This window comes from Electrophorus electricus, chromosome 9 (genome assembly GCF_013358815.1).
Source record: "Electrophorus electricus isolate fEleEle1 chromosome 9, fEleEle1.pri, whole genome shotgun sequence".
Lineage (NCBI taxonomy): Eukaryota > Metazoa > Chordata > Actinopteri > Gymnotiformes > Gymnotidae > Electrophorus > Electrophorus electricus.
This window is the reverse complement of record NC_049543.1, coordinates 3,860,001-3,886,447: the sequence shown is the minus strand read 5'-3', so window position 1 is coordinate 3,886,447 and position 26,447 is coordinate 3,860,001. Positions and strand designations below refer to the sequence as shown.

Genomic DNA, 26,447 nt, shown 5'->3' with positions numbered 1-26,447 from the left:
CAACACATTACCCTTCAATTAATCCTTCATTTCCACTGAAATGTCTTCAGTAGCTGTATAGCTTAATATGGATAATATGATACTGCTCATTATATTTGGATTGAATTGACATTAATCTTTGTCATGAAGCCATACCAGTTGAATAAATCTTTGTATCACGTTGGACTGTATTATTTACATGACACGAAACAGCATGTAATGAGTTGCTTTCATTGTTTAAGCCAGAATTTAAGGGAAAGAAAATAGAAGAAACTACACCTTAACTTCACAAGGCACCATTTTATCAGCTGGTTGAGGAAAAAAAAAAAAAAAAAAAAAAAAAAAAAAATATATATATATATATATATATATATATATATATATATATATATATATATATATATATATATATATTGTGTTTTCTAAACATCAGAAGCCAAAGATATGAGCTGCCATACACCTTGTTATTAACCCCTGTCCTCTGATAAATGTGGGACCTATGGTACCTTAGGAATACTGCTACTTGTATACAATTTGGTTTCAACTATATGATCATTTCTTTCCATTCCCGGTGGTTGTGACGCTGAGTAATCGATGTCTTTATTTTTGGCAGTGTCTCCAGGTGGCACGCAGTGCCAGGCCTAAATGGAGACATGTCCGATTCAGTGCCACAGGCAAAGGGAAAAAGCTGCCAGCAAATACAGATGATTTCTCCTGGCTCTAGTGCACCAATAAGTCTCAATCTGACAATATTCTTACACAAGGATAAGCCACGCAGACTAAGGCTGTGGGCTACGGTCTGTTCCGCGTTCCGACGGGATTCTTAGGCAGTTCCAAGTAGAATGAGCACAGTTAGTGCACATGGTCAGGTGTTCATGAACAGATAAGGAGTTCTGCTATTTACAGGGGTCACTTTGTTTTCTGGACATAATGATTAAGGCTGAACTGCCGGGGGGCTGATTATTCTGCCCACTGCGGCTACAGGAATTGCAAAGAAATGATAGTCACTTATTTGCAAACAAAACAACCGAAAAACAAAACAAAACCAATAATAATAATAATAATAATAATAATAATAATAATAAAGATTACAGATTATTACATTTGATCCTTTCGTTTTAAATGTTCAATAAGACCACTTTGTCAAATGGACCGAACCAAGAGAGAAATCTTACAAAAGTCACTCTTACAAAGTCATTACATGTGTGTCAATTTGCAGGTATAACCTGATGCATAGTAAATAAGGATATACATGTCATAATAACCCTTATGTGGTGCTATAGAGTGTGTTTGGACATACCATATAGGTGGTTTTGTTTGAATTGTCACAAGCACAGTTTGGTCTTGTTTGCTAGATGTGAGATTTGTTGTTTTTCACACAGATCCCTCAGAGGGTAAAGGATTTTAGTGAGTCTGATTCTAAGTAATACTGTTACCTCAAGTCCGAAAACAACCTCAGGAGCAGATCCTTTTTAAAGAGACCAATGGGATCTGCTGGTTCCAGATTGTTGCGCAACTAAATATGACAGATCTACTGACCAGGAGATACAGCAGGCATATGTACATTCATGACAACATATGTATATGTATTATATTATGTATATATTGTATGTATACATTAAACATGACGTCTTGCCATTCATAGTTCCCTGTACCTGAAATGTTATGGACTTATTAATAAACATAAGGCACATATATGAAACAACTGAGAAATAAACCACAAATGGAGAGCTTTCTGCATTACAACCAGCTGAGCAGACATTTCTAAAACAGCTCAGAACAACTGTACTACATTTAAGCCTGGTTTCAGATGCTAATCTTGAGGAAAATCCCCAACATTTACATGTGCAGCTTTCTGCACTGTATGCAGTATTAAGTTCTATATCACTAATCCACACATTCCATCTTTTATGCCATTTACAAGCACCTAAACCAAAATCCACCTACAATGTGAAATACAACTTGACTGAAGCTTTGGTTGTGTGGACATCTAATACTGACAGGTATATTATCATACTATTATTACTTTATTAGTAAGTGCAGGCACGTTTGCAAATAGACTCTGGGAAAGGCAATTCAGTTACTCAGTATCTTTCAAGCAACTGACTGAGAAATCACTCCTTTTAATTGATATTACTAAAATATTTATCAGATACTGTTGGATATTCAAACAAAAATATTCACTGTGACATTATGTAATACGTAGACCAATCTATAAGGATAAAAAGACTGGAGTAAGTGCTGTGTTGGTTTTAAATGCAAGAAGAGAATTTTACATGATGAATGGAGTATAATGTCTAGCTAATGTTTTTGAAGATTTGACTTTACATGCTGTCTGATGTCTAATACAATCCTTCAATCTGTGATGCACCCACTTCGTTATGATTTGACTAATAAATACTGTATGGTTTTTTTTTTTTTGTTTGAACATGAGCTTTTGAATGTCACATTTATTTCTAGTATTTGGTTAAAACATTATTTGAATATTGTACAGTTCCTATTTGATATGACGACAGTACGAGTAAATCTAAAATACTTTCACTTTGAAATGTTTGTAGAATATGTTCCTATGTACAATCAAACTAGAGCCATCAAAGACAGTTTTTAGAAGGGTCTCATTCAAAGGTATTGCCGTTAGTTCATGCCCGGAACAAACCTGAGCGCAGGCAAGCGTGTGTGTGTGTGTGTGTGTGTGTGTGTGTGTGTGTATGTGTGTGTGTGTGTGTGTTTGTGTGCGTGTATGTGTGTATGTGTGACTGTGTGTTTTTACATGCTATTGTTGACCAATTTTATTCCACTGGTCTTTTTCCTAAGTACTGTGCTTTGACTTGACTGAAATAAAAGGACAGAGAAACTTCCAAAGTGCCCAGTACCGTGTTAAAAGGTCATTTACGCTTGCTGGTAAGATTATGGCTGGAGCCACAGTATCAAAATCCTTTGAGTTATGGGCTTTGAAAAAGAGGAAAAGCTCAATACAACAATGTATCCATGAGGGGAAAATAAAATATTTCAGTGATGGCATATGCACAATGAAACCGGGGCACTTTGACCACAGTCATTATCAGAATATTCAGAGAATGCCCATGAAGAGTAGTTCGGCTGTCCAACTCGAACTGAGTGAACTCAAAGACAAGACGAGATCCAAACTGGGAGTGCAAGTCGAACTCACAGTGCACTGTTCTGAATATCTCTAATGAGACACCAGAGCTGGCTCCTCTCTCCGGGCCCCTCTGGCCCTCCGTGCCGGTCGCTCTTGCTGGCTCTCCGGTTGACCTTTGGGCCAGGGTTTGCCTTCCTGCAGGGTGTGTAGCTTAGGCTGCACCCGGGCCTGGTGCACCACTGCCTCGATGGCGTCTGTGATGGAGTCGTGGTTGGAGAACTCCAGCTGGGCGGGCACTAGGCTGCCCTGGAGGCTCCGATTGCTGGGAAGGTCCACACATTTTTCCAGCACGGGCATCTGGGCCAGGAAGCCCTCGTCCGAGGGGAGCGGCTGCTTCCGGGGACGCCCGCGCCGCCGCTTCACCACATTGTTGCCTGTCTTGGCCTGCCGCTGGAGACGCTTCACCCTGAGGATCTTGTTGACATGCTCCAGGCTTCGCTTGCTGGTGAGGATCTTGGAGAAGGTGTGCCTCCTCCTCACATCACACTGCATGTCCTCTAGCTCCTTTCGCTTGTACATCTTCTTGCAAGAGCCCAGATCTGTTTAAGACAAGCACAACAGAAACAGTGTTATGATGATTAAGAACCATAAAATGGTGATGGAATGCATTGTCAAATGGAGTAAGAAGAGAAGGAGCAGAAGCTCACATACTACATATTTTGACAGCCAATTAGTCAATAGATGAAACCAACTGATACTTGTTTGATTTTGCTTTGCAAGAGCATTATTTATAAAGCAAACTCGACAATCACAAATGAGTCACATGTACAAACAAAAAAGTGATCCATATCCAGGCAGGCTGAACCAGGCAAAGTCTGATCCTGTGTTTAATGACGCTACATTTAAATGTGTCAATGCTGTAATCTGCATTGGCACATGTCTAAATAACCGCTGTGTATTTGAGACTGAACTGATCTGCACAGCTATATATCACAGCACGACAAGCCTTCAAACTACCATTTCATTACTGGCTCCTATCTAAATGAGCGGAGTCAAAGACGCACTCAAATAACGTCCCGAGAGAAGAAAGAATTATGGCGCTACAGAGCACTTAACACTTGACTCATGCATAACTACATCCATGCGTTTAATTAGTGCACGTGGAACCGTCCCCGTTATCTGCGTCCCGTGCATGCAGACGGCATTCACCTCCGTGTTGAAGGGACGGCTCTGGAAATGTGAGTAATAAACCGCAGGGCTTCAGATACATCAGTGATTAATTTACTGCCTCCACTCCGCGTCAGAGAGCTGGAAGGAAGCCCGGAGCAGAGGAAATGTTGGGCTTCTGGCAGCCGTGTCTGAAATGAGTTCAGACAGCCTAAAGCTGCCTAAAAACGTGTGTTCCGCATCAAAACATTCTCTCCTGCACCCCTCCTGTCTCTGGAGAACTCGCTCATTTTCTTTCTCCTTCTCACTGATTGCCACTCCATCTGGTTGGGTATCCGAGAAAACAAATAAGAAGATTGTGGAAGATATTTTACTAGCAGTACGCTTTGCTGGACTGAGACTGAGAGCAATCTATTTCTTCTTCAATCTCTCCCTGTGGAGCAAGCAGACAGATCAGCTGTATACTTTAAAAAAAAAAGTGCAAAGTGCAGAAATCAAAGCGCAATGCTGAAAAATGCAGCAAAGCAATATTTACCTTATCTTCACCTAATAACGTCGGGGTTATTCAACTTAATTTCCTTGATTTAGGAGAAATACTTAAAAAATAGTATAACGCAGCTCCTCTGTCTGTTTAGACAAAACATTTACTAACTTATCTTACATTATGTTCAAATATGATTGATAAAAATGTCTTAAAGCCTAGATAAAAACAAAATGCAAAATCATCTGAACATTTTTTTTTTGTTTGTTTGTTTTTTTCTGGGCCACTAAATCATTTTGCAGCAGCCACTCATTTGGTTTCAATAACGTAATATGCAGGCCAGTCCAAACAGCAAGCGCCTCCCTCTTAACTCTGGCCCTGGTGTATCACTGAGAACCTCCGAGTCGAGACTCTCCGACTGCCAACAAATCATGAGAGCAAGGGGAAAAAGGGGGGCTATGGGGGGAAGACATTCGTTTTCAAAGGACGCGTCGCAACTCATTTATCCCCAGAAACCTCTACCTGCATCCTGCACATGCTGTTTTCATTAGAGGGACCAATTTATGGCTTCGCCTTGCCTCTGTCCCCACAGCTCCAATCTCCATACACTGGTGGAGGCCCACTTCCCATCACCACGGTAACAAAATTTCACTGTTTGAAGGTAAACACTTCAAAATGGTTACATAAAAAGTGTATTTAAAAAAGAAACAAGTCGTGTAAAGCCGAAAGAGCACTTTTCCTGGAAGAGCATTTGCTGTTTTCCACTAGTAAGAGGAACATTTAGCTGCAACGTTGAGTGAACGTCTGGCCTACAGTGAATTAGAAAGCTATTCACAGCAGTAAACAGTGTTTCTAAGAAATCTATGTAATAAACAGACTTAGAAAATAAGCTTGGTATAAAAATGTATTGCGCAGCCGCACGTACATAAAGCCTTGTTAGAAATTGCTTAGCACAGTCCTAATTTCTGTCCAAGGAAATCGGAGGCATAAAGTTAAAATGGCAAGCAGGCCCTAGCTCAAGAGGGCTTAGTGTACTGAAAGATCTTTACACTGAGTGCCCCATCAACAGCTCAATGCACACCATATGTGCACAGTGTAGTGTGATGCTGGGCAATGTTTCTTTCAACAGCTTGCCAAAGGCTCATATTTCTCACAGAAATGTTTATACTTCTACATCTAGTTACCTTCCTTTGCGTAATCTCTAGCTATCAACACCACTACACTTCATGAGTTGTATTTGTATGTGACTACATTTCTGGTGTTTTGCTTATCAAGGTATCAAGCAGTAAATATACTACTGGTAATAAATATTACTAGAAATATGAGCATTACCTCTTTACTCAAGCCTAATGAGAATACTTTTGTATTGGGATACCACAACTGGACAACATTCATTCAATATTATGATCTAGATTTAAAAACATGAATGTAAATGCACCCTAGTCAAAATGCACAGCAGCGTTCCTAAGAAATTTTGCAAGAAAGTTGTGGTAACCAGATCTAATTAATTGTAAATTACTATTGATCTAATGCATAAATTTATGTATTAAAAAAACTGTCAGGCTTCACTTGGTGTGACACATTTAGAGACACATCATACCATGACCAAAAAGGTATAATAAGATGGTATAATTAGTTATTCTGTCAAAACATACATTCCCTAAAACACACTTTAAAACCAAAGCACATGTAACCTTGAATATGGTGTGTATCACGCTGCTCTATTTAACTATGACATCCAGGATCTTTGAAGCATAGCATTAATTCATAGAGGTGGATGGAAGTATGGGTTAGGCAGTATGTGACTCATCCTCCTCTTTTCCCCAAGGAGAAAAAATGTAATCTAACTGAGCCTTGGGCTTGCAATTTCCCTCCACTGGAGTAGGCTGGATTCATTAAACCACTGGCTGCTGGCCAGCTCTTTTAACATGGGGAGAGGGTTTTTTTTTTATTGCATGTCAGTAGAAAATAAATCAAAATGTGTGAATAATATATCTCTAAGAAAACCATTGGCAAGCAATGGAGGTGAAAAGGGAGGAAGGAGAAATTTGTGAATTATGGTTGTCTCCATCCACGCATTACACTTGCCTAGTCAGATGTCCTGAGTACAGAAAAATGTTCAGGTGAACATGTTTGCTTGTCATTTTGCAGAACAGGGCAGAACACCATTTTCTGAGACCCAACAAAAGACTGCCTTCTTCACTCCAAGTAATCTTCTGCACTTCACATATTTGACTGTTTTTTCATGCCTAATGTAACGTAAGATTTTCTGACCTGATATGGCTGTGCTGCTGTGCGGATACACCCGTTGTTTTGCCCGCTCTTCTCTGTCACTCTGGAAAGTTGCCACACTTCGCTCGCTATATGTTGCAAAATCCTCCAAGCTGCACCTCCTGCCACGTATTCCGACGCCCTCCTCTCTCGGGAGCTGCCCCTTGAAGTCCAGCGGCCGGTCCTGACCGGCCTGCGGCCTTTCGTGCGGTTGCCTTGTGCAGATGTTCAGGAAGTTGTTCATCGGCTCCCCCCGACCACGTTTATAGTGCTGCGAGTCTGATAAGGACAGCGAAGAGAGTGTGTCTACTTCGAAGTAGTTCCGGGAGGTCTTGGATGGAGCGTCTGTGCTTTGCTGGGTCCGTTGTTTGTCCTTCATCTTAGACAGAGGCAGGGCACCGCTGAAGAGGCCCCCCAGGTCCTCCCTCTGTGGTACTGGGAGCTGGTCCTCCTTATGCTTGTGCTTATGCTTGTGTTTGCGTTTGTGAAGACACATGCTCGCCAAACAGCTGCTTGACGGGTGATGGACGTCACCCATCCTTGGAGAGGGCACCTCGCGGGGAATGCTCTTCATCCTATGTCGACTGGCTGCAGAGAGGCCGGACAGCCCGCTGGAGTGGAACTTTGGTGGAGGGACCGGTGGGCGCATGAGATGAGAGCCTGAAGATCCGAGTGCATGGGACAGATACAAAGGAGGGGGATACTGCCCAAAATAGCCCATGTTCATCATACTTGTGGCAAGAGGCATGGATGTGTAAGGCATCGCGTAGGGTGCATAGTAGTTGCCACCGGGCACTGGGTAGCCAAACCCTTGAATGAAAGGCATCTTTGTTATTGGCTCATTTGATTTGGCAGGCCTGCCACGCCTCCTCTTTGACTTTTCGGAACTCCTGCGAAGATAGTGTACAGGCTCATAGGGGTAGCAGGGCACTGGGTAGTAGTGGTCAAAGTTGAGGCGGAAAATGCTAGGGTAAGCGTTTTCATGGTAAAACTTGTAGCTGCGGTGGGAGATTCGGAAGACCTGGAACTTGCTAATGAGCTCCTCGAGGTCAGCCAGGAATTGAAGGTCATCCCGATTAGGGATACTCTTCCGCTTGCGCCGATGTTTCTGTTTCTTAAGGCTCTCTTGAGTGAGGAAGTTTTCCATAGCAGCTGTCGATGCATGTTTCTGATAGTGCCCTCTGGTTGCTTTACTCATGGCTTCCAGTGCGGCAGCCTCTACAGCCTCAAAACTGCAGAGATCAAAGGAGTACCTCCTGCGAGACGCTGGACCCTTCTCAGCCTGGTCTGATGTGCTGTTATTGTCAGTGCCAATTCCACTGTCACTTGGGATTGTCTCTTCACTGTGGGACTCACTTACTGGAGACAGGGTGACCTCTTTGATGGATGCCACTTCTGACAGATGAGATGGCGAGTTGGCCATAAGTCTTGGAGGAGAGAGCTTCCAGTTACTACTGAGCAAGCCCTTCTGAGTTTTTGTGGGCAATGCACTAATAGGCTGTAGATTTGGCATGGTCTTCAGGTCGTGCTGGCTGGTTTCCATGGTTGCATGGTGAGCCATTCCACCTGCTAAGGATTGAGCAGAAAGACACTGCAGGACCCTGGGAGAAGGCATTTTGGTTGTGGATGATGGATTAGAAGGCACTAGAAGGTTCTCAAACTGACTTGAAACAGGCAACAAGTGCTCATCACTTGCTTTGTGCTCATCTTGGTGGGCCTGCAGCTCCACTCTGGGCTTCCTTCCTCGTTTTTTGCCTATGTAAATAGTCCCACGCTTGCTGACGTTGATTTGCCTGCCGAGACGGGCCTCAATTGTTGACACAGCACTGGAAACTGGAACGTTAGACTTCAGGGACAGATTGCCAGCACTGGAAGAAGACAAAAGTTCATTCAAAATGCTTTGCATTTTCACCAGTTTCATTTTCCTGTCTGTTCTTTTTTTAAGGCCAGTGACATGGCCTGTTTTCTTGAGTTTCAACTGTTGTGCAGTAGGGGTTTTATTTAAGGCCAACTGCACCAGTTTTGACAAATTATGCTTCTTCCTCCTCCTCTTTGAAGTGCTCGACGGGTCTTGGGCGATAGGACTAACGGGACTGGTTGCGGTTCCTTCATGAATTGTCTCCACCGTAAGCAGGGGTTGTTTTTTAGGTCTTCCCCTTTTCTTCTTCATGGGCGTGATGACTGTCAGACTATTTGTGTTGGTGTATAGTGGGCTTGATGGCGTGATAGGAAAAGCAGAGGGTGGCTCTTCGATAGGCATCACTGGATTAATTTCTTTATTGGGAGCAGAGCTCTTGGATTTCAAATAAGACCATCTATCCTTGACCTTTGATTGCCTCCCATCTGGTTGCTTCTCTGGATCAATCATTGATCGTGGTCTCCCAACTGGATTATTCCGCTGCCTATTCTCAGACACCTCCACTGTCACCAGTGCTGCCACACTCTCAGCTTCCCCCAGCTTCCGTGAATCCACTCCAAATTGCTTTGTGGTACTTAAATCCATTTTGTTTGACACTTTAGGTTTCGCAGCACCCTGATCAGGCTTGTCTTTCATTTCCACTGTCTGTTTAGCGTCTGTGTCCTCCAAAGAGGCATTATCCTCAGTTAATCTTCTATTTTTCTTTTTTCTGTTTTTAGGTTCCCCTGTGTGATGTGGAACACAGCATGCCATTGTTTTGGTCTCATCCTCTGACTTCTTCATTGATTTTTCTGCCTCTTCTCTTTGAGTCTCACTTTTGTCAGTGTTATACTGTTGCTTATTTTTAGCATTGTCTTGAACTGGCTTCTCACTTTGCCTCTCAGTCTTTTTGGCCCGTGGCACATCTGCATTATGGGTGGTCAGAGTCTTCATAGTATCCCGCCTTCCATACTTCCGTTTGATGTTCCCAAAGACTTGCTCAGTGACCTCCTGCATGTCCCTCTCTTTGCTGAGAGAGCAGTGCATCAACAAATTTGAGTCTGCTGGTGGACTCACTGTTATATCAGCTGGAGAAGAAGCCTGCAAGTCAGACTCTGGACAAGTCATTCCTGAGGCAAACAGACTTCCAGATGAACCCTCCGTGACCTTTTTAACCTGTGTCTTTGAGAAGGGGGTGTTGACCTCTGACAGAAGGCTCTTGTTAATATATGTTGATTCTTGTTTTGATTCTTGGTCTCTCCCGTGGTCCCCTAGGGACACCGACTCTCTTAATACTGCCTTTGTCCAATCTAGTTGGTGAATGTCGTTGTTTTTGGATTCATACTTTGGCCTCATGCTCTCCCCGAGGACATCCATCATGTTGTTTTCATTTTGAGCCACAAGTCTGTAAGGCCTTTCATAGGTCTGAAAAACAAGGGAGGAAAATCAATTTAGTATATAACAACATCCATCACTTCAATTCTTTTTTATGCTGATGTCAGACTGCAACTCTACAATTACAGAATATAGCTTTATGTGAATTTGGGGAATATCATATTATATAATATTTTACAATTAATTTTCTAAAGATTTTGAAGTCATTAACAGCCAAAATGTGCCAACAACCAAAACTTTGGTCTGCTTTATTGTAACCTTTTTAGTGGTCTTATGCAGAAATATTCATACAGAGAGCCAAAATCATCACCAGAGGACTCTTATGTTGTTATTGATAACACCATCTGCACTACTGCCAAGTTCCCAGTTAGTGGGGCACACCTAAAGAAAATCATATAAACACTGTGCACCGTTGTGCAAGCCTTTGAGACTTTGTGGTTTGGTCTGTTAGAAATAAGGTATTGCAAGATCAGCATCTTGATATGAGGATATGTTCTGTAAAGCCATCCTGTTTTCTAAGCCAACAGCTACAGGCGGTGATGAAGTCTAACCACAGTTTTGTTTTTCAACAGGTCAACTTCCATTTTACTGTGCTGCAGCTGAGATGGAGACAGCTTGTGCTGTGGTTACAGATGAGCTAACATCTGGAGCCCCACTATTTTCACAGTTTCGCAGTATCCCTTCGAAACACAGCCAAACAAACATTTTCTGCACATTTAAAGGTGCATTCACAATGAACACTTAATTGGGGTTTTTTTTACATCCCAGACATTTTTGGTTAATTGTAAAGGCATGAAAATGATGGTAGTTAAAAATAAACACTCCCAGCCAAAAGTATCTCTTACAGTCTCCATCTACAAACAGTGGCACAAAGGGCCTTTCATAAAGTGAAGGTGCACTGAGCTGAGATCTTTGGCATCGTCGCTTGTGCCATGACTCAAATTACAACACGAGAGGATCATTTAGTATTCTGGAGTCTGGTTTGTTTGAATCCCCTGCATAGTAAATGAAAAGACTGAACGAAGTGGGCTGAACGATATAAACAAGAAAAGAAAGTGGACTCAAACACAACTGTATCCTTCATTGTTTGTGCCATGCAAGGTAGGTTGGGTGCAGTCACAAAACTTGAATGCTCGTGAGTAATGGCTTATAGCCTTTCCTTTGCTGATTTTTAAGAAATTACCACACCAGCTACTTTTGACAGGTCAAATTACCACAGGCAACTTGGCAGCTAATCTGGAAACCTACGGAAAACCGTATTTCCTGAGTAGTGAACCTCTCGCACTATCTGCAACTACTTTCTCTGTCCTTCCTCACATTTGTAATCAGCACATAGCAACTCATCATCCCCCGCCCGCCCTCAAGAGAGCACAGGCAAGACTTTTATCTACCCTATGCAGCCTGAGCAATCACACTCAGTTATTATAAAATATCCCAGCATGCTTTGAGAAATTGTCCAAAGATGGGTACATGTGGGGGGGGGGTTGAGTGTGTGTGTGTGTGTGTGTGTGTGTGTGTGTGTGTGTGTGTGCAAGCACATGTGCGTATATGTGTGTTTTTTCAGAAGTCATCCTACAGACTAATCCGCTCCAATATCTTTCAATCAGTAGCTTTTAATTAAAGGGGAGCACGCATTATCAGTGGTTCACCCCTCTGCCAGGCTTGTCCCTTTTATTTCCCTCATCTGTGAGAAACTGCATCACCTTTCAAATTCTTAATCCTGTAATCCTGGGAGGAATTTGCGGTCTCTCCTGGCCCACAGGATACAGTCTCGGCTGCAGTGTGCCAAGTCTCTTGGCTGCCCTTTAATTTGCCTAAATGGCATTATATTCCTCCCTCCCCTGTCTCCACGGCAACATCAGAGGAATTGCATAACCTCCGCACTGAAGATGTCAGGCCTATTATTCAAACTCCATTAAAACTGTATCAGTGTGAAGAGAGTGACAGGAGAGGTAACACAACAGATTTTTCAAAGCCAGTTGCAGTCATCCTTATTATCTACCCATGTTATTCCTTTCCCCTTACCGACAATATCCTTTTAATTTATACACTGACACTGATATGACACACAGATAGAGTGCCTGCTGAGGAGAAGAAGTGTCAGAGGGGAAATTAATAATCCAAAAACAAAAAACAAAACAACAAAACCATGCAGCTCTCACAGACTGAGAATTAAAGACCCTGGAGAATTAAATTTAAAAAGCCCTATTTATCAAAAACAATCACATACACATTTTCTGTTGCCTGTTGAGACACTGCACTGTTTTGTTTTGGTTTTTTTTGGGTGGGTGCGGGGCGGGGGAGGGGGGGCTGTGATAAGCCCCCCCCCACCCCCTCAGTCGCACACTATGTCAGACTGTTGACATGCAATGTCTCACCAGCAGCGTAGTAAGAAATCACGGCAGCCATAAATGACTCGCGCATCCTTTAACGAGGACTTCCTATCTGCTGCAAACAGAACGGCAGCCCTGGCAGGGCCACTGGGCAGTTTGGCTCGACAGGCTCTGAAATCCTGGCGGCCCGGCTGCCTCTCAAAGCCCAGAGCTCTGGGAGACGAGTCAGACCCAGAGTAGATAAACAGACAGAGAGAAGGCGGCAGAGATTATAGTCACTCCACCCGCATGATAATTTGGTTTGGCACACGGCTGCAGCTTTCTGTCGTCAACCCCTTCCCTCCATTTCTTGTCAGTTTGTGTTCTTCTCTTTACCCCCCCCCCCCACTCCTCCACAACCCCCACCCCTGCACCACCATGGTGAGGGAACAGCCAAAGCCTCATTGGCCTCTTGTGTGTTTAGTTACCAAGGGATACCATGAGTCAGAGCCATCAGAAATAGCCAGAAACGCAGTGAGCCAATTGCTGGCTGATAGCCATGCCAAAAAATGGTTGTGCCTTTCCCTCAAAATCCCGCCTATCCGGGAGCCTTCAATACTGACAGATGAGCAGTCCAGCAGTCTGCTTTCATGACACAACTTGTGCTGAGTCGAGTCTTCTCTCGGACACCCGCAGAGACGGTACGGAGGGCAGAGATGTTCCCACTAGAGCAGGCAGCCCAGCATGGGAGCCACACTACCACGGGTCAGTGGATACTGACGCGCATGCGACCAGGAGCCATGTTTCGCGTGCCCCCACACCCACGACGGTGGAGCAGCATCGTTTATGGGCCATGTCTCGCTGTCCCTTAAAGCCACAGAGCTAATTGGTCGAATTACGGCAGTTGTAAGACAGTGTCTGGTAACAGGCCCAGTGAGTGCCCTGGTGAAAGCCAGTATTGGCTTGTCTGATAGCCCGTTACATGACAGCCGCCCAGTGACCTTCAGTAATATGATGCTGAAATGAAGACAACCCCCACCCAGATACGATGTCGATTACCTGATCTGGCAGTGCGATCTCCAGTTTCCCAGGGCATTCACTTTAATCCATTTTAGCGCCCCGACAACATCACATATAGCTAAAAGGACTTGGATCAGCGTGCAAATAACACTCACTGCAATAATAAGAGTGTCTACAAAATGCATAAATGTGTAAAATGTAATATCTAGAGACATCCAAAAACGAGTCCCCTGCATGTGGACTTGTCACCTTAAATCCCAACATACCTCATTTCAGCTTCTCCCTTTCTGAAGACAGCAGCATTAAAAATCAATTACAAACCCATTCGCACAGCCAAAATACATTTGCACCATGTCTTCTGGATAAATGCCCATTTATCTCCCACGCATACAGCTGCATCACTAATGAATCTGAAATTAAGCTTTTCCTAATTATTATCAATTTTGACTTCTGTGCCACTGCAGAGACATTTTACATTGGTATATGCAACAAAATTAGGTCCATCATGTGAGACTGCAATGATGATAAGACCTTTACAAATAAAATTCTATATCGAATGATCATGTGAAATGAAATCTTTTCGCAGCTAACATGATCAGATTTCTGTTGCAATTGGTTTCAATGTATTTCAAGTAAGGCTTTCCCCTTACTGCGTCCATATGAGTAACAAAACATACTCGCACACAAGTCCAGCAACTTGAAAGGTCTGAAAGGTATTAAAGAAGATCTGGCAGCCATTTGGCCATTGTGAGGGTCTAAAATATGTCATATGAAGGTTATCCTTTTCATCAGTGAAGGAGTGTTCCCTTGTTTGGGACAGAGTACATGCTTTTGCTGCAATTCACTGTGCCATTGATCATAACTGTGCGAAAAACCAGAACACCAGCACTGGTAGCTTATTTACATAAAAAGCATTAACTAACATTATTGTTCTTTTCTACTCCAGCACAATGCTGAGGTTACTCACTACTGCTATTAATCACATTATGAGCTGTGATCTATTTGACAAATAAAACAATTAACAGCTATTTCAGTTTGGAGAAATCCTGCTTTCTGGGTCAAACAGGGAGGGTTAAAAGCGAATACACTCTCATTGTTCACCACCTCCAGGCCTTGTGCTGCACTTCATTCAGCTCCTAATACTATTAGCCTCCGTAATCACTGCAATTGGCTTTAAAGTTCCATTCATGCTGGGTGTTTTGCCGGTGTTGGCACTAATTAATTACGAGCCATCCCACCAGGACCCCCGAGCTCATCCATCCTGTTTGCTCCTGGTGATTAACGGGTGGTGGGCAGGAAGTGGCAGGGCTGGAGCACACGCACGGCCGGAGAAACACCGCGCCCAGGCGGCCCGCTTTGAAGGCGCGTTGCGGGAAGCCGTCCCGCCGCGCCCGTCCGTCCTGCTACCGTCCCGCCAACCCGTCTCCCAACACCCCAGCCTACCAGACACCTCCCCACGCGATGGATCGTTCCAGTTACGGCACGTGCCTAGAAAGAGAGCCCTTCTCTCGAATGGAGGCACATCTGGTCGAATGCTGTCAGAAGACAGAAAAATGAAGAGTGAGCTCATGTCCCCGTGCCCATTAAAACCATCAGAGCAGAGAGGCGAGGAGATGTAAAGCCAATGTTCCGACAATGCGCCTGGCACAAACAAAATGGAAGGGCCCAATTTGTACCAGAGAGGCTGCATGAATACGTGCACGGGTAATAAAACATTTGTGGCATTTGGGTGCTTGAATGGAGCTTGAAAGGAAATAGCTGTGCTCAGATGCCAGGATGCCATGTGGCGAAGAGGCAGATATGCATAAAGCCATGTTCCAACAGCCACAGTGCTTTAACGATAGCCTCCTTAACACCTTCACAAGCTTATGGATGGTGTGTAATGCCACTTGCGTTTGAGTGGAAATCATAAAGAAACTTTGCAGAAGTGGACTGGGTGATATGTGGAGATGACATTGACTACATGGTGTAAGCCCCAATAGAGACAGATCAGATATTCATTCAAAGATATCAGATATTCAGTCTAATGTATTTAGGATGAATGTATTCCTTATTCTACTGTGTAAATTGTGTTTATTTCACAATCCCTTGCTTTATGTGCAGTTCAAACAAAAGAGTATCAGATCCATTCATTTTGCACACATGCTCGTATACATATGTATACGCAGGCTCAGACACACACACACACACACACACACACACACACACACACACACACACACACACACACACACACACACACACACAGCATTTTGTACAAATAAAGACAAATCCCTGCTGATTCCCCGCTAACCCTACTGCAAAAAAACAAAACAAAACAAAACAAGAAAACAAAACTAAAACCTACATTAGAGTAAACCTACATTAGAGCATTTTCTACAGCAACACTGTAATTCCCATGCTCAGATGTTTGCAAACGTTATCACGCATGTTGGATCAGAGTGCATCTCTGTGGTCGGGTCGTCAGGTCAAGCCGCCAATCGAGTTCTTAGAGTACCATGGGTCCTGCTGTGAAGGCAACTGTTCAAAGCACACAAAAGAATGGTGCTAGTTTTCCCAGACGTCCCAGCGCGCCACAGCTCATCTCCCTGACCGAGCCAGGCTAGGCGGAGGTGACCTGGCTGGGCACAGCCAAAATTCTCGCTCACAAGCACAAAACGGCCCTGGCGGAATCCCGGGGTCTGCAAAATACAAAGGTACTACAAATCCGATGCGCTGCAGTGCAGTTAAAATGCAGAAATGGGCTCGGAATGGCGGGGGGGTACCAGGGTCATGATCACCCTTGAGAGGAGCGAGTCAGCACGTTCTAAGTGAAAGCGCGATTTCCCCCTGCACTAATCACACCAGTTTGCAGGGGCCCAAGTCCAACGCTTAAGTAATAAATACTTGCTGGGATTGAAACGCCAGCTGTAATGTTTATCTTGTTACCTTCTCGTAATATGTGACATATATGGGTGACGAAACACTTAAGATGTTTATTAGCGTTGACAAATTGTGTAACAGCGCTTATCTCTAAGGTAATAATATACTACATTTACTAGTGATTAAGCACATTGTATCAAATGTCTATGATTAAATTTATTGTTGTATTATTGAATTCATCATCACACTGGTTTTTTAAAAAGTAGTTGCACTTTGCACTGTATTTTTACTATTTGCTATCTAAATGATCTGTTCTATTCTAGAACAAGAGGAAGTCAAAAATTAAAACTGATATTTCTAGATACTGGGTGGTTAGCACAGTCATACATTCCATTCTGACCTTCAAAGCAGAGGCAAAATGACCTTTGTATTTTACATGTGTGCTGCTGCTTTCACATGATGTCACAGCTCACTCAGTGACACATAGTCCATGACCTTTCACATACCAAAGACTGTCTTATGTCAACCAATCACTTACCAGGCTAGGCAGTTTTCAACTGATCACTTTTCCTAAGCCCCTTTACCTCAGACAGCATAGTGCCTCATTTGGCAGGGTTTGTGGAATGTCATGTCGAGTCTGGTGTGCGCAACCATGGTTGTGCGTGTGTGCATGTGTCTGTGTTTGTGGGGCAGTTTGGGGGGGCATGGGTTCACTAAAAAGCCTGCTCTAACAGCAGCAGTCCTGCACAGGCTTTGGAGCTGACCTTTCTGGCTGATTTGAGACCAGTTTTGCTCTAGTTGTTCTAATGGCTGAGGGCAGGCTTTGCATAGAGAGAACTGCTCAGTGGACAGCACTAAACAGCAACCCGTTAGCCCAGGACGAAGACCATAGAGTGGCTTCTCTTCCCTGGTAGGCTGGACAGAGTGAGTCCCTCTAGGAAAAAGGGCAAGTAGCAAATCAACCACCTTGAGCTTCCAGACAGCAGACATGCACATATTACCCCCCCCCCCCCCAGCCTGTTCTCAGAAGGCTACAGATAAAGTATTGTGGAATGTGATACTATAATTTGAAATAATGTAGATTTTGTGGAGGTTCAAAGTGTTACAGATGTTAAAAAGTGTTCAAAGTGTTACTAATGTTAAAATTTAAAAGAACAGGGCTAGTCTTCCAGCAGAATTATGCATGCCAAAAAATGCTAGTGGAGAGAAACCATCTTATTTACAAACGAAATCTGAAATGACACACCACATTCTCGGCTTTAGTTTTTGGCAGGCTTCTTGTTTGGTTTTAGAGGCGGAACTTTGGATTTAATTGACTCTGTGGTTCCAAGCTGGAAATCAGAGACGTTCTGTTAGAAAAAAGAAACTTAAATCTACTGCTTTAAGAGGTCTCTCTGCGCTCTTTCTTTATGTCTCACATACACACACACACACACACACACACACACACACACACACACACACACACACACACACACACACACAAACTGCAAATAGTTCTCTGCTGCTCTTTATTTGGCGAGATGCCTGGTGGCTTGAGTGTTTCATTTTTCCCTGTGTATAGGTCTGGGCAGATGTCCAGGAAGGCCTCAGCACAAAGAAAGAGAGAGAGACTGGGTGAGTGAGTGAGTGAGTGAGTGATAGAGAGAGAGAGATAGAGAGAGAAAGAAGCTTCCCCAAAAACCTTACTTTTCTTTCATAACATTCCCTCCAAATCCAAAAGTGATTGATATGATTTACACAGCTCCCTTGGCAACACTCACCCCTACCCCCTTTTTTGCCCCAGCAAGTCCTGGCCCTGCCCTCATGCCCCCTTGCCTTGGCCCCTGGCCCCTTCTCTTTATCCCTCCTTTCCCTTTTTCTGCGGAGGACCACCCTCCCCTGTGGGAACGCTGCTCGGCCGCCCCCCACCCTTACACGCACAGACACACATGCACACACCCTTCCACCCCCACCAAACTGGACCCCCTTGCGTTCCATTGAGTGGCGAGCTCCACTCTCTGATCTCTGGTCTGACAGGTCCAGAGCAAACAAACAAAATGAATACTAACACGCCTTTGTCTGCACTTCCCCCGCAAGGAGCACTTAGGGGAGGGGGCCTGCAATAAGAGCCGGAGGGGTGGGGGCAGCGTGGCAGTGGGGAACTCTGGTCTCGATTCCCGAGCCACTTGCTCTCAGTTCCCCCTCCTTCCAACCCCTTGCAAGATTCTCCCCTCCCACGAGCCCTGGAGAGAATAAAGAGGCCCATTGAGTACGGAGCGAGCCGGGGCCTCATAAGGTGTGCCTGGCCTGATGTGTGTCTGGATGGTGGTTCTGGGCCTGTAGCTGGCCCCTCAGACCGGGAGCCTACTGAGTGGACCACACCTCCACAGGCCCACAGGATTCCATTCAGTTGCTCCTCGGGGTCTGCTGCCATTCAGGGGGCTGCCCCAGAGGAGTGAGACGTCATGCGGCTTGGGGGCTTGTGGCATTCTAACAAGTTCATTTTTGAATGGCATCTCCTGAGTGTGCGGAAAAGGGGAAATGGAAACTTGGGCTCGGAACCCAATGCTGTCAGCCTCCCGCAAAAGTTGTCGCCAATAAGCAGTCGCTGGTCTGCATGCTGGGAAGAGACATCAGCTGCCTGAATCAAATGGCCAATTGGAGGAGATATCAAGGGGAGCTTTACACTGATGGGAGCTGAGACATGATGTAAGCTCCATGAAGAACAAGGCTGGGAATAAGTATAATTACTTTTTGGTGGCAGTGCTCCCAATGGCAATTTACACCAAATGAGTGCAAACAGCCTCTATTCAAAACCACCCACAGGATTGATAAATGCAGCACATACAATGAAAGTCTATGTTTCCTTTGTATGTGAAATTACCTCCATTTTCTGCTAATAACACCTTTGGCTTGGTGATTTAGTGATTTCACCTTGGTCTGTAATGGCAGTGCAGTTAATTAACCAAGGCAGATGTTTGAAGAGGGATCAAAATGTTCAGACCGCTATGGAACTCTGAAACAGCTCATTCAAGCCACTAATGTTCAGATTTTACATTAATGTTTTACATATACGTATTAGGATATTATGAAAACTGTTCTAACAAGACCACAAGAAAACCTTGTTCTGTGTTTTTCAAGATGTCAGAACAAAAAAACAGAGAGATCTGCATTTGACTGACAATTACTGCCAGGCATCTCCCATGTTCCTGTCTGCGCAGACCACTGTCCTCGGTGTCACATGTTCACAGGCCAAGGGGTCGTTTCGAGAAAGACCGAGACCCCAAGTGTGTGGTGTCCTGGTTCACCGTTATGGAAACACTTCAGGTGACGAAATGTCAGGATTACAAAAAAAACAAAAACAAACAAAAAAACCCCGGAAAAGTATTAGAGGAATACTTGCAGTACCATAAGGCAAGTGCTCTGTGTAATTAACGCACTGGCATTACAGAAATACTGCAGGAAGCAATTTACCATCAATGCTCTATTCTCCTTCCATCTTCCACTCTCATTCCTTTCATTCTAATTTAAGCTACCAAACTGCGATGAGTTGGTTTTGGGGGGATTGGGGGGGTACTCTGCATAGATAGAATGGTCTATTTTGGTCAGAGTGAAAGATAATCACCATGATAAGTCCTCCCTGGGGTGTCGTGTTTTATTAGCTCATCTGCGGAAGGCGTCTATCCAGATACATAAAGCTCTACCGTAGCTCAGCACCTACTGAGCGCTGAGTGTGCAAAGTGATTGTTTTTACAAGCAGGAAGTGGCCTGAAGTGAGTGTGGTGTAAAGCCTGCTCAGAGATCGTGGCTTCTCACGATTCATGCCTCATTAATAAACTCAAACGTTCTCAATGCTATGGATCTCTCTGGCTCCCTCCGCTGATGGGTTAGTCAATCTGGACTGTGCAGTCCCAGATTGGCTATTAATGACAGCAGCAAGCAGCTCTCCATATTCCAAGTACTAACATAAGCCTCACTGATAAAGTAAGTAGCGTATAAAGTGGCATCCAGGCTCTGTACTGACATACGTCACGCGGCATTTGCAGGCTCACAGAACATCTTGCTCCTTGACCACATTTGTCATGTGCTTGTTATTGTATCTAAGCATAACTGACAGCGTAAGCGATCAACACCGGCTCCTTTCAGAATCGCCCCAACACGAGCTACTATCTCGGTCGCAGGCTCCAGTGATTTAAGAGCTCAGGCGAATGGCAGCTAGCAGACCAGAGTGAAATCGTCATAGTCATAACTCAGCGACGCACCGCAAAGCACAAGGCGTAAACAAGGAAGCAGTGTGGCTGTCTGCCCGTCTATCCCGGTCTTGTAGCTCCTCTGTTCGGCAAACCCCCAACCCCCCAGCCGTTCGATCTTGCGGACGAACCCTGACCGATGTGTCCTCACCGGCGTGGCAGACAAATGCCAGCGCAACTGGAAAGCTGAGGAGGGAACCCGGGCACAATAGCTTAAACCAATAAAAGGCTTCGCTCAGCCCCGATCCTTGGACGTGAACAATGGCGTCTCTGTGAGGGTCTACGTTTGGCTGTGAGGCAGCTGTTTTTCCCCTCGATATCGATCTAACCCAATAAAGAATGGTGAGCAACAAAGGGAATGAAAAAAAAAGAGAAAGAAAGCACCTGTGCATTGGAATACCCTTAAAACTAGTGATGGAGGAGGAACCCAATACAAAATAAACGAGGGTGCATTGTTGTTGGGTTTTTTAAAAATGTTTTGGTCCCACAAAGGGCAGCCACTTCTCTAGAACAAAATGGTGCGTTAAGTGTTCAGAGTGCGAGGGCCGTGAAAGAGAGTCACATCATGATTGAATCAACAACCATGACTGTTGGGAAGAGCGGCTCTGAGCGCCAGCACCCGGGCGGATCAATGCCCGATCCGCCTGGCCGCAGTTTAAGTGCCCTCAGACAATGACTAAGAGGTCCTCGCAAACAACGCTTCCATGCTGAAGAAGCCAGCGTCAGCTGACTCACAGGGGCGACCTTGAGGAGAAGTCTTATTAGCGCATCCCTCCTCCTTCCTCTCCTGAGAGATTTACTAACCGATGGACTGACTTTGCAATGCCGGCCAATGTCTGACGGACTGGTGACTTTTTATTTGAGTTCAAGATCTAGGACTGACAACAAAAAGCAACATAAGTAATTACTAGATGATAAGAGTGAAGCAATTACTTTCCAACTGTTTAAAAATATAATGAATTACAGCTTTGCCAAACTAACCACAACATTATACAAACGTGAATTCCTTCAATATTTGGTCACAGGAAAAAAATGCTAAGTGTTCTTTAACAGACTCCAGATGAATCCAAACACACACAGACTATTCCAGGACTAAATCCACAAATTTGCTTACTGTAAGACTTTCAAAGATACTGGCCTTATAGATACTGACCATATCTGTGGAGTATTTCTTTAAAAGTGTGATGTGGTAGCGCAAGTTCTGACCAGCAGCTAACTGTACTTTCACCTGTTCACGTGATCTTTATGGCCTCCCTTTTTCTCCTAACCTCATACAGAGTGACGAACATGCACGCGCGTGCACACACACACACACACACACACACACACACACACACACACACACACACACACACACACACACACACTCCCTCCCCCACTCTACTGCATTCAGTGTGTGGGTGAAAGGTCATGGTAAAGTAGCATTCCACAGAGTCTGCAGCACATATCATAGTGAAAAGAGGAGTGAAAAAAGACTGCAGGATTTGCAAAGACAGACCAAACTATCCATTCCCCTACCAAAACGGAAAAAAAAACTATGGATAAAAGGCTGCTCATGGCTCCTGTGCTGTGTTTGGGTGTGTATGTCTCAGCATGTGTGGCCGAGCTTGCTCGTGAGACAGACGATATCATATCCAAAGGCGAATCACACGTCCACATGTTGACCTTGCATCGTAACATCGTAACGCTGTGTCCTACACCACCCCGTTTTTGTTGTCAGGTTTGCGAATTATAACTTCTCTCGACTTTGTGCGCCAACGTCCTCTGATCTAGGTTCCCAGGCACGGCAGTAGTTTCTCATGAGGGGACTACGGGCCACAGAAAAAAGGAGCTCTTTCACAGCTCTGGCCCGCTCAAGAGGGCCACGGCATCAGCTGGCCCTCACTGTCTTATCCTTTCAATTGGTCTGACACTGAATACTCCTAGAGGTCACTCCTGGTGTCAGGTCCACACAATTGCCAACACAAACACAATTCTCTCCATTTGTCCGCCAAGCGCTTCTGTTCTCTTAGGGTTGGGGAGTAATTCTTCATCTGTGAGGACATATCCCGCATTTTAAGTAGCTCGTGCGAACGTATTCATTTACCACAAGCCCGGAGCTAGTGATTCCCACTAGTGCCAGGCTGGTGGCATCATTTTCATGACAAGAGGCCTGCTACAGTTCAGCCAGTTCCTTATAAACAAGACATTTTACTCTCAGCGTCCACGTTTCTTTTGCCAACGCTGTTGAACAAAGGCAACTAAGAAAGTAATTCCTTTATTAATACGCATCAGTGGTTACATTTGTCCAATATGGCAGGGGTTATAGTAGTCCTGAGAGCAGTAAGAAAAGTTTCTCGGAAAAGGGTTAGATCGCGATCCTCAGGTGGTGGCTCCAGCCTTTTAGCTGGCACTACCTCAGGTGACCTGTAGCTTTCATTTCAAGTAACAGAACTCCCTCGGTCCCCGCCCCTGGGATGGCACCGTCCTTTGTGTTTGGCACAATAATTAATTACTGGCTTTTCAATAGCAGCTCGTTTGGGGAGCGAGATGGAGATGAGCTTGGTGAAAAAGTATCTGGGTCTGCCGACATCTCGGCAGCAGGGGCAGGGAGCATCTCCGGGAGACAGCTGATGGGCCCTATCACATTTCACTGACAAACTCAATTGCGCTTGAAGTGCGATCTAGTGAAAGTCAATATGCCACATGGCTCCAGTGACCGCCACTTGCATCCGCAGTGACCAGATATCCAGCCTTGTCTAGGGCACTCATTTATTCATTATATTTCCAATGTGTCCCAGTGCGTAGGTTTGGCTTCCCAAGTGAAAAGTGGTACAGTAAAACTATTCACAGCTTATAAATTGTGTGCTCCGGAAGTTCCGGTGGCTGTACATGAGCGTGAGCTGTAATGAGCAGCGCATGGGCCCGCCATGGCCGTACTGGGACCAGCACGCCGCACAAACTAAAGCTTTATAGCAAAAAACAAAAGCAGAACAGCCCTTACCTGCTTTTTCTCCTTACTGACCACTCTTCCTAGATGTTTCACAAACCTCCACAAAGTCTAACCGCCAAGCACACCAGAGGCTGTCGACAATCATGAGCCTCCCCCGGCCCTCCACCTCAAGCCCTGTGCTAAAAGGCTCCACAGGCGAGGCTGCGGTTAGCAGAGACAGCTGCCCTCCAGGCGAGGCTGCGGTTAGCAGAGACAGCTGCCCTCCAGGCAGCACTGTGGGGAGGAAGTAGACTTCCACAACGCACACGCCTTCGCTACTCACCCCGCAGCAGATTAACAAGCTGCACTCCCACCAAGAACATTCACCTCCATCTGACAAGCAGCGGAGAGGAAGTTCAGGTCCTCGGCACTGGTGCTGCACCATTCCGGCCACTTAGTTCATTTTGAAAGCCAAAGTCACTGTTCCGAACAAATTTCACCGAACAAGTGATGGAAATAGGCTTAGCTAGTCTAGGTACTTAAGTAACCATATATTTATCACAAGCGGATTCTGTCGTGAAATGACAGAAAGAAATAAAGTGCTCCAACCTTGGAATCGACACATATTTCTGTAAGATGGAGTGGATGCTCAAAAACACAGTGGGGGCTTGTTAGAAATGATTACCATGGCAGCAACGTGACAGCTAGCCATTAGCCACTGAAGGTCACATTCGCGAGACAACCCTGGGATACCGGCACGGTTTTGTTTTTCAGAATCTATCTTGAGAGTCAGGATGCAGAGCTATGAGGTATAGTTGCAGTCTTCGAGCAGTCGGCGCTCATGTGATCAATTGAGAGTGTTTCGCACACATACATGGTTCCTCGGCAGAAGGGCCTACAGACATCAATGGACCCTGGAAACATCTCTGAGGGATTCTCACATGATTTCCATAGCGGGCTTTATATTTTGGCTGCTTTCCAAATCAAGATGTCTGTAGTGGCTGTTAACACTGCAGCTACGTTTATGAGGACCCTTCCTCACTCAGCTCAAGGGGGCTTTTGAGTGTGGTCGTTTCCTGACCCCCAGCTGCAGGGTACAACAAGGGAAACCTGGTAAGCTGCCCGACATTAGGAGATTACAGGATCAAGACCATGAGGAGGGGACTTAAGTCACCAGCGGCATGAAAGTGTGTGTGGAGCTTTTGAGTACAGTGGCTTTGTGGGTCTGAAGTGCTCTTACACCCAGGCTCCCTGGCCTCAGGTGGGAGTGTGAGGGAGACAGGAGTGGCTGTGGGTGTTAGAAAACAAGCAATTCACATACACATTCACATCACAGCTTTCTCAAGCACGGGAGTAAGAAACACTTGCTGACTGGATCACTTACGACAGCTTTGGCTGATTAAGTTTCTATTATGTGGTAGGCTACCTGGCTTTTTTTCGGTGTTTCAACTCAAGCGCTGCATCTGGTACAGGCACTGTTTCCTTCCTGGCCACTAATGAGCTGAACACCATTTGTCACGCTGAAGGAGAAAACGAGACGTGAGTTCTGGGTGGAAACACAGCAGATCCACTGCTCCTGAAAATACCAGCAACTTCACATTCCACGATCCAGTGAACCTCCCACATTCCTCAGCCATCTCTCTGGTACCAAAAACTGTAATTTGACATCTGTGCAGTATTAGCGAAGGCTCTGGCCAAACAGGCTTTTTTTTGCTCCATGAAGCACAGATAATAAACAAGGTAGTCCCACCGTCAGCTCCCTTCTGGGCCCGGGTACTTCTCGGAGGCCAGAGTAAACTAACAGTTCAATGGAGGCCATTGTGCAGTGTACAATAAAGTGTGTGCTCATGTATGTCAGGCTCTTTCACAGAGACATCAGAAGACCTCGAGGCCTTTCTGACCTCGACACTTGAGTGGAGGGAGGTTAGGACCCTGGTTCCCATTTGACCGGACATAGCATGCTCACTTGAACTCCTCATGGGCAATATTAACACATCAAGTGGTATTTGCGCTTCCCCCATGTAGACAGCAACAACTTCACTATGGACCTTTTTTTTTTACAGTAGAAACTTCAGGTGCAATTCAAGAGGTGCACTGTTTCCTAAGCATACTTAGTCTTCACTTCCCACGTTTAAGACTCCCTCAAACGCCTTGGCTTGAGACCGTTTCTTTCCAGTGCTCCACAGGCTCGTGAACCTGTGAGCTGCGTTATTAACGCAGCGCCACAGTTGAGATGGTGCACACGTACACAGTTGTTTGAATTACCCTGGCCATGATTACACCACACCAACACAATCCAACACAACACAGACCGGAGGGATGGCCCACAGCAGCACTTAGTGGAAGTTTATAGCAGTCATGCCAATGTGAGGTTTCAGCAGCGCAAACAAGCACGGCTCAATGCAACCTCCCACCAACGGGCTACGAGCGCTCACATGAGCTCATTCCCGGGAACATGAAACATCCCCAAATCTGCTGATACAATCGCAGATATTTCTGACTACACAACGAAAAGCTGGCTGGACACATCAAGCCGAAAACATGAATTACTGAGGCAGCGGAAATGTGACGGCCGTTTTGATGACATCTTTCTTTTTGCACATTGAACATGGACCAGTTGCGAATTGCTGCTTATGCCTGGACATTTTGTTAAAATTTAAGAAGAAAATATGAATATACTTTCCCCATGGCATTGGCATGCCTAAAACTGAGGGTCTGTGTGTATGCCATCAGAAGCCTTCAGTCATAGAACTGTATACATCTAAGAGTAAATTATTGTGTGTGTGTGTGTGTGTCTTTTTGTGTGAAGCATTGAGATTG

At 44.9% G+C, this 26,447-nt stretch overlaps 1 protein-coding gene across 1 annotated transcript in view; it reads right to left on the bottom strand.

The window, feature by feature from the left end:
* Positions 1-620: 620 nt before the first annotated feature.
* Positions 621-26,447, bottom strand: part of setbp1 (SET binding protein 1) — a 40,659-nt gene continuing 14,832 nt past the window's right edge. The window contains exons 3-4 of the mRNA XM_027006221.2: positions 7,002-10,320; positions 621-3,678 (exon numbers count right to left, since the gene is read on the bottom strand). Coding sequence (XP_026862022.2) covers positions 3,170-3,678; positions 7,002-10,320 — 3,828 coding nt within the window. The 3' untranslated portion in view covers positions 621-3,169. The remainder of the gene's footprint in view (positions 3,679-7,001; positions 10,321-26,447) is intronic.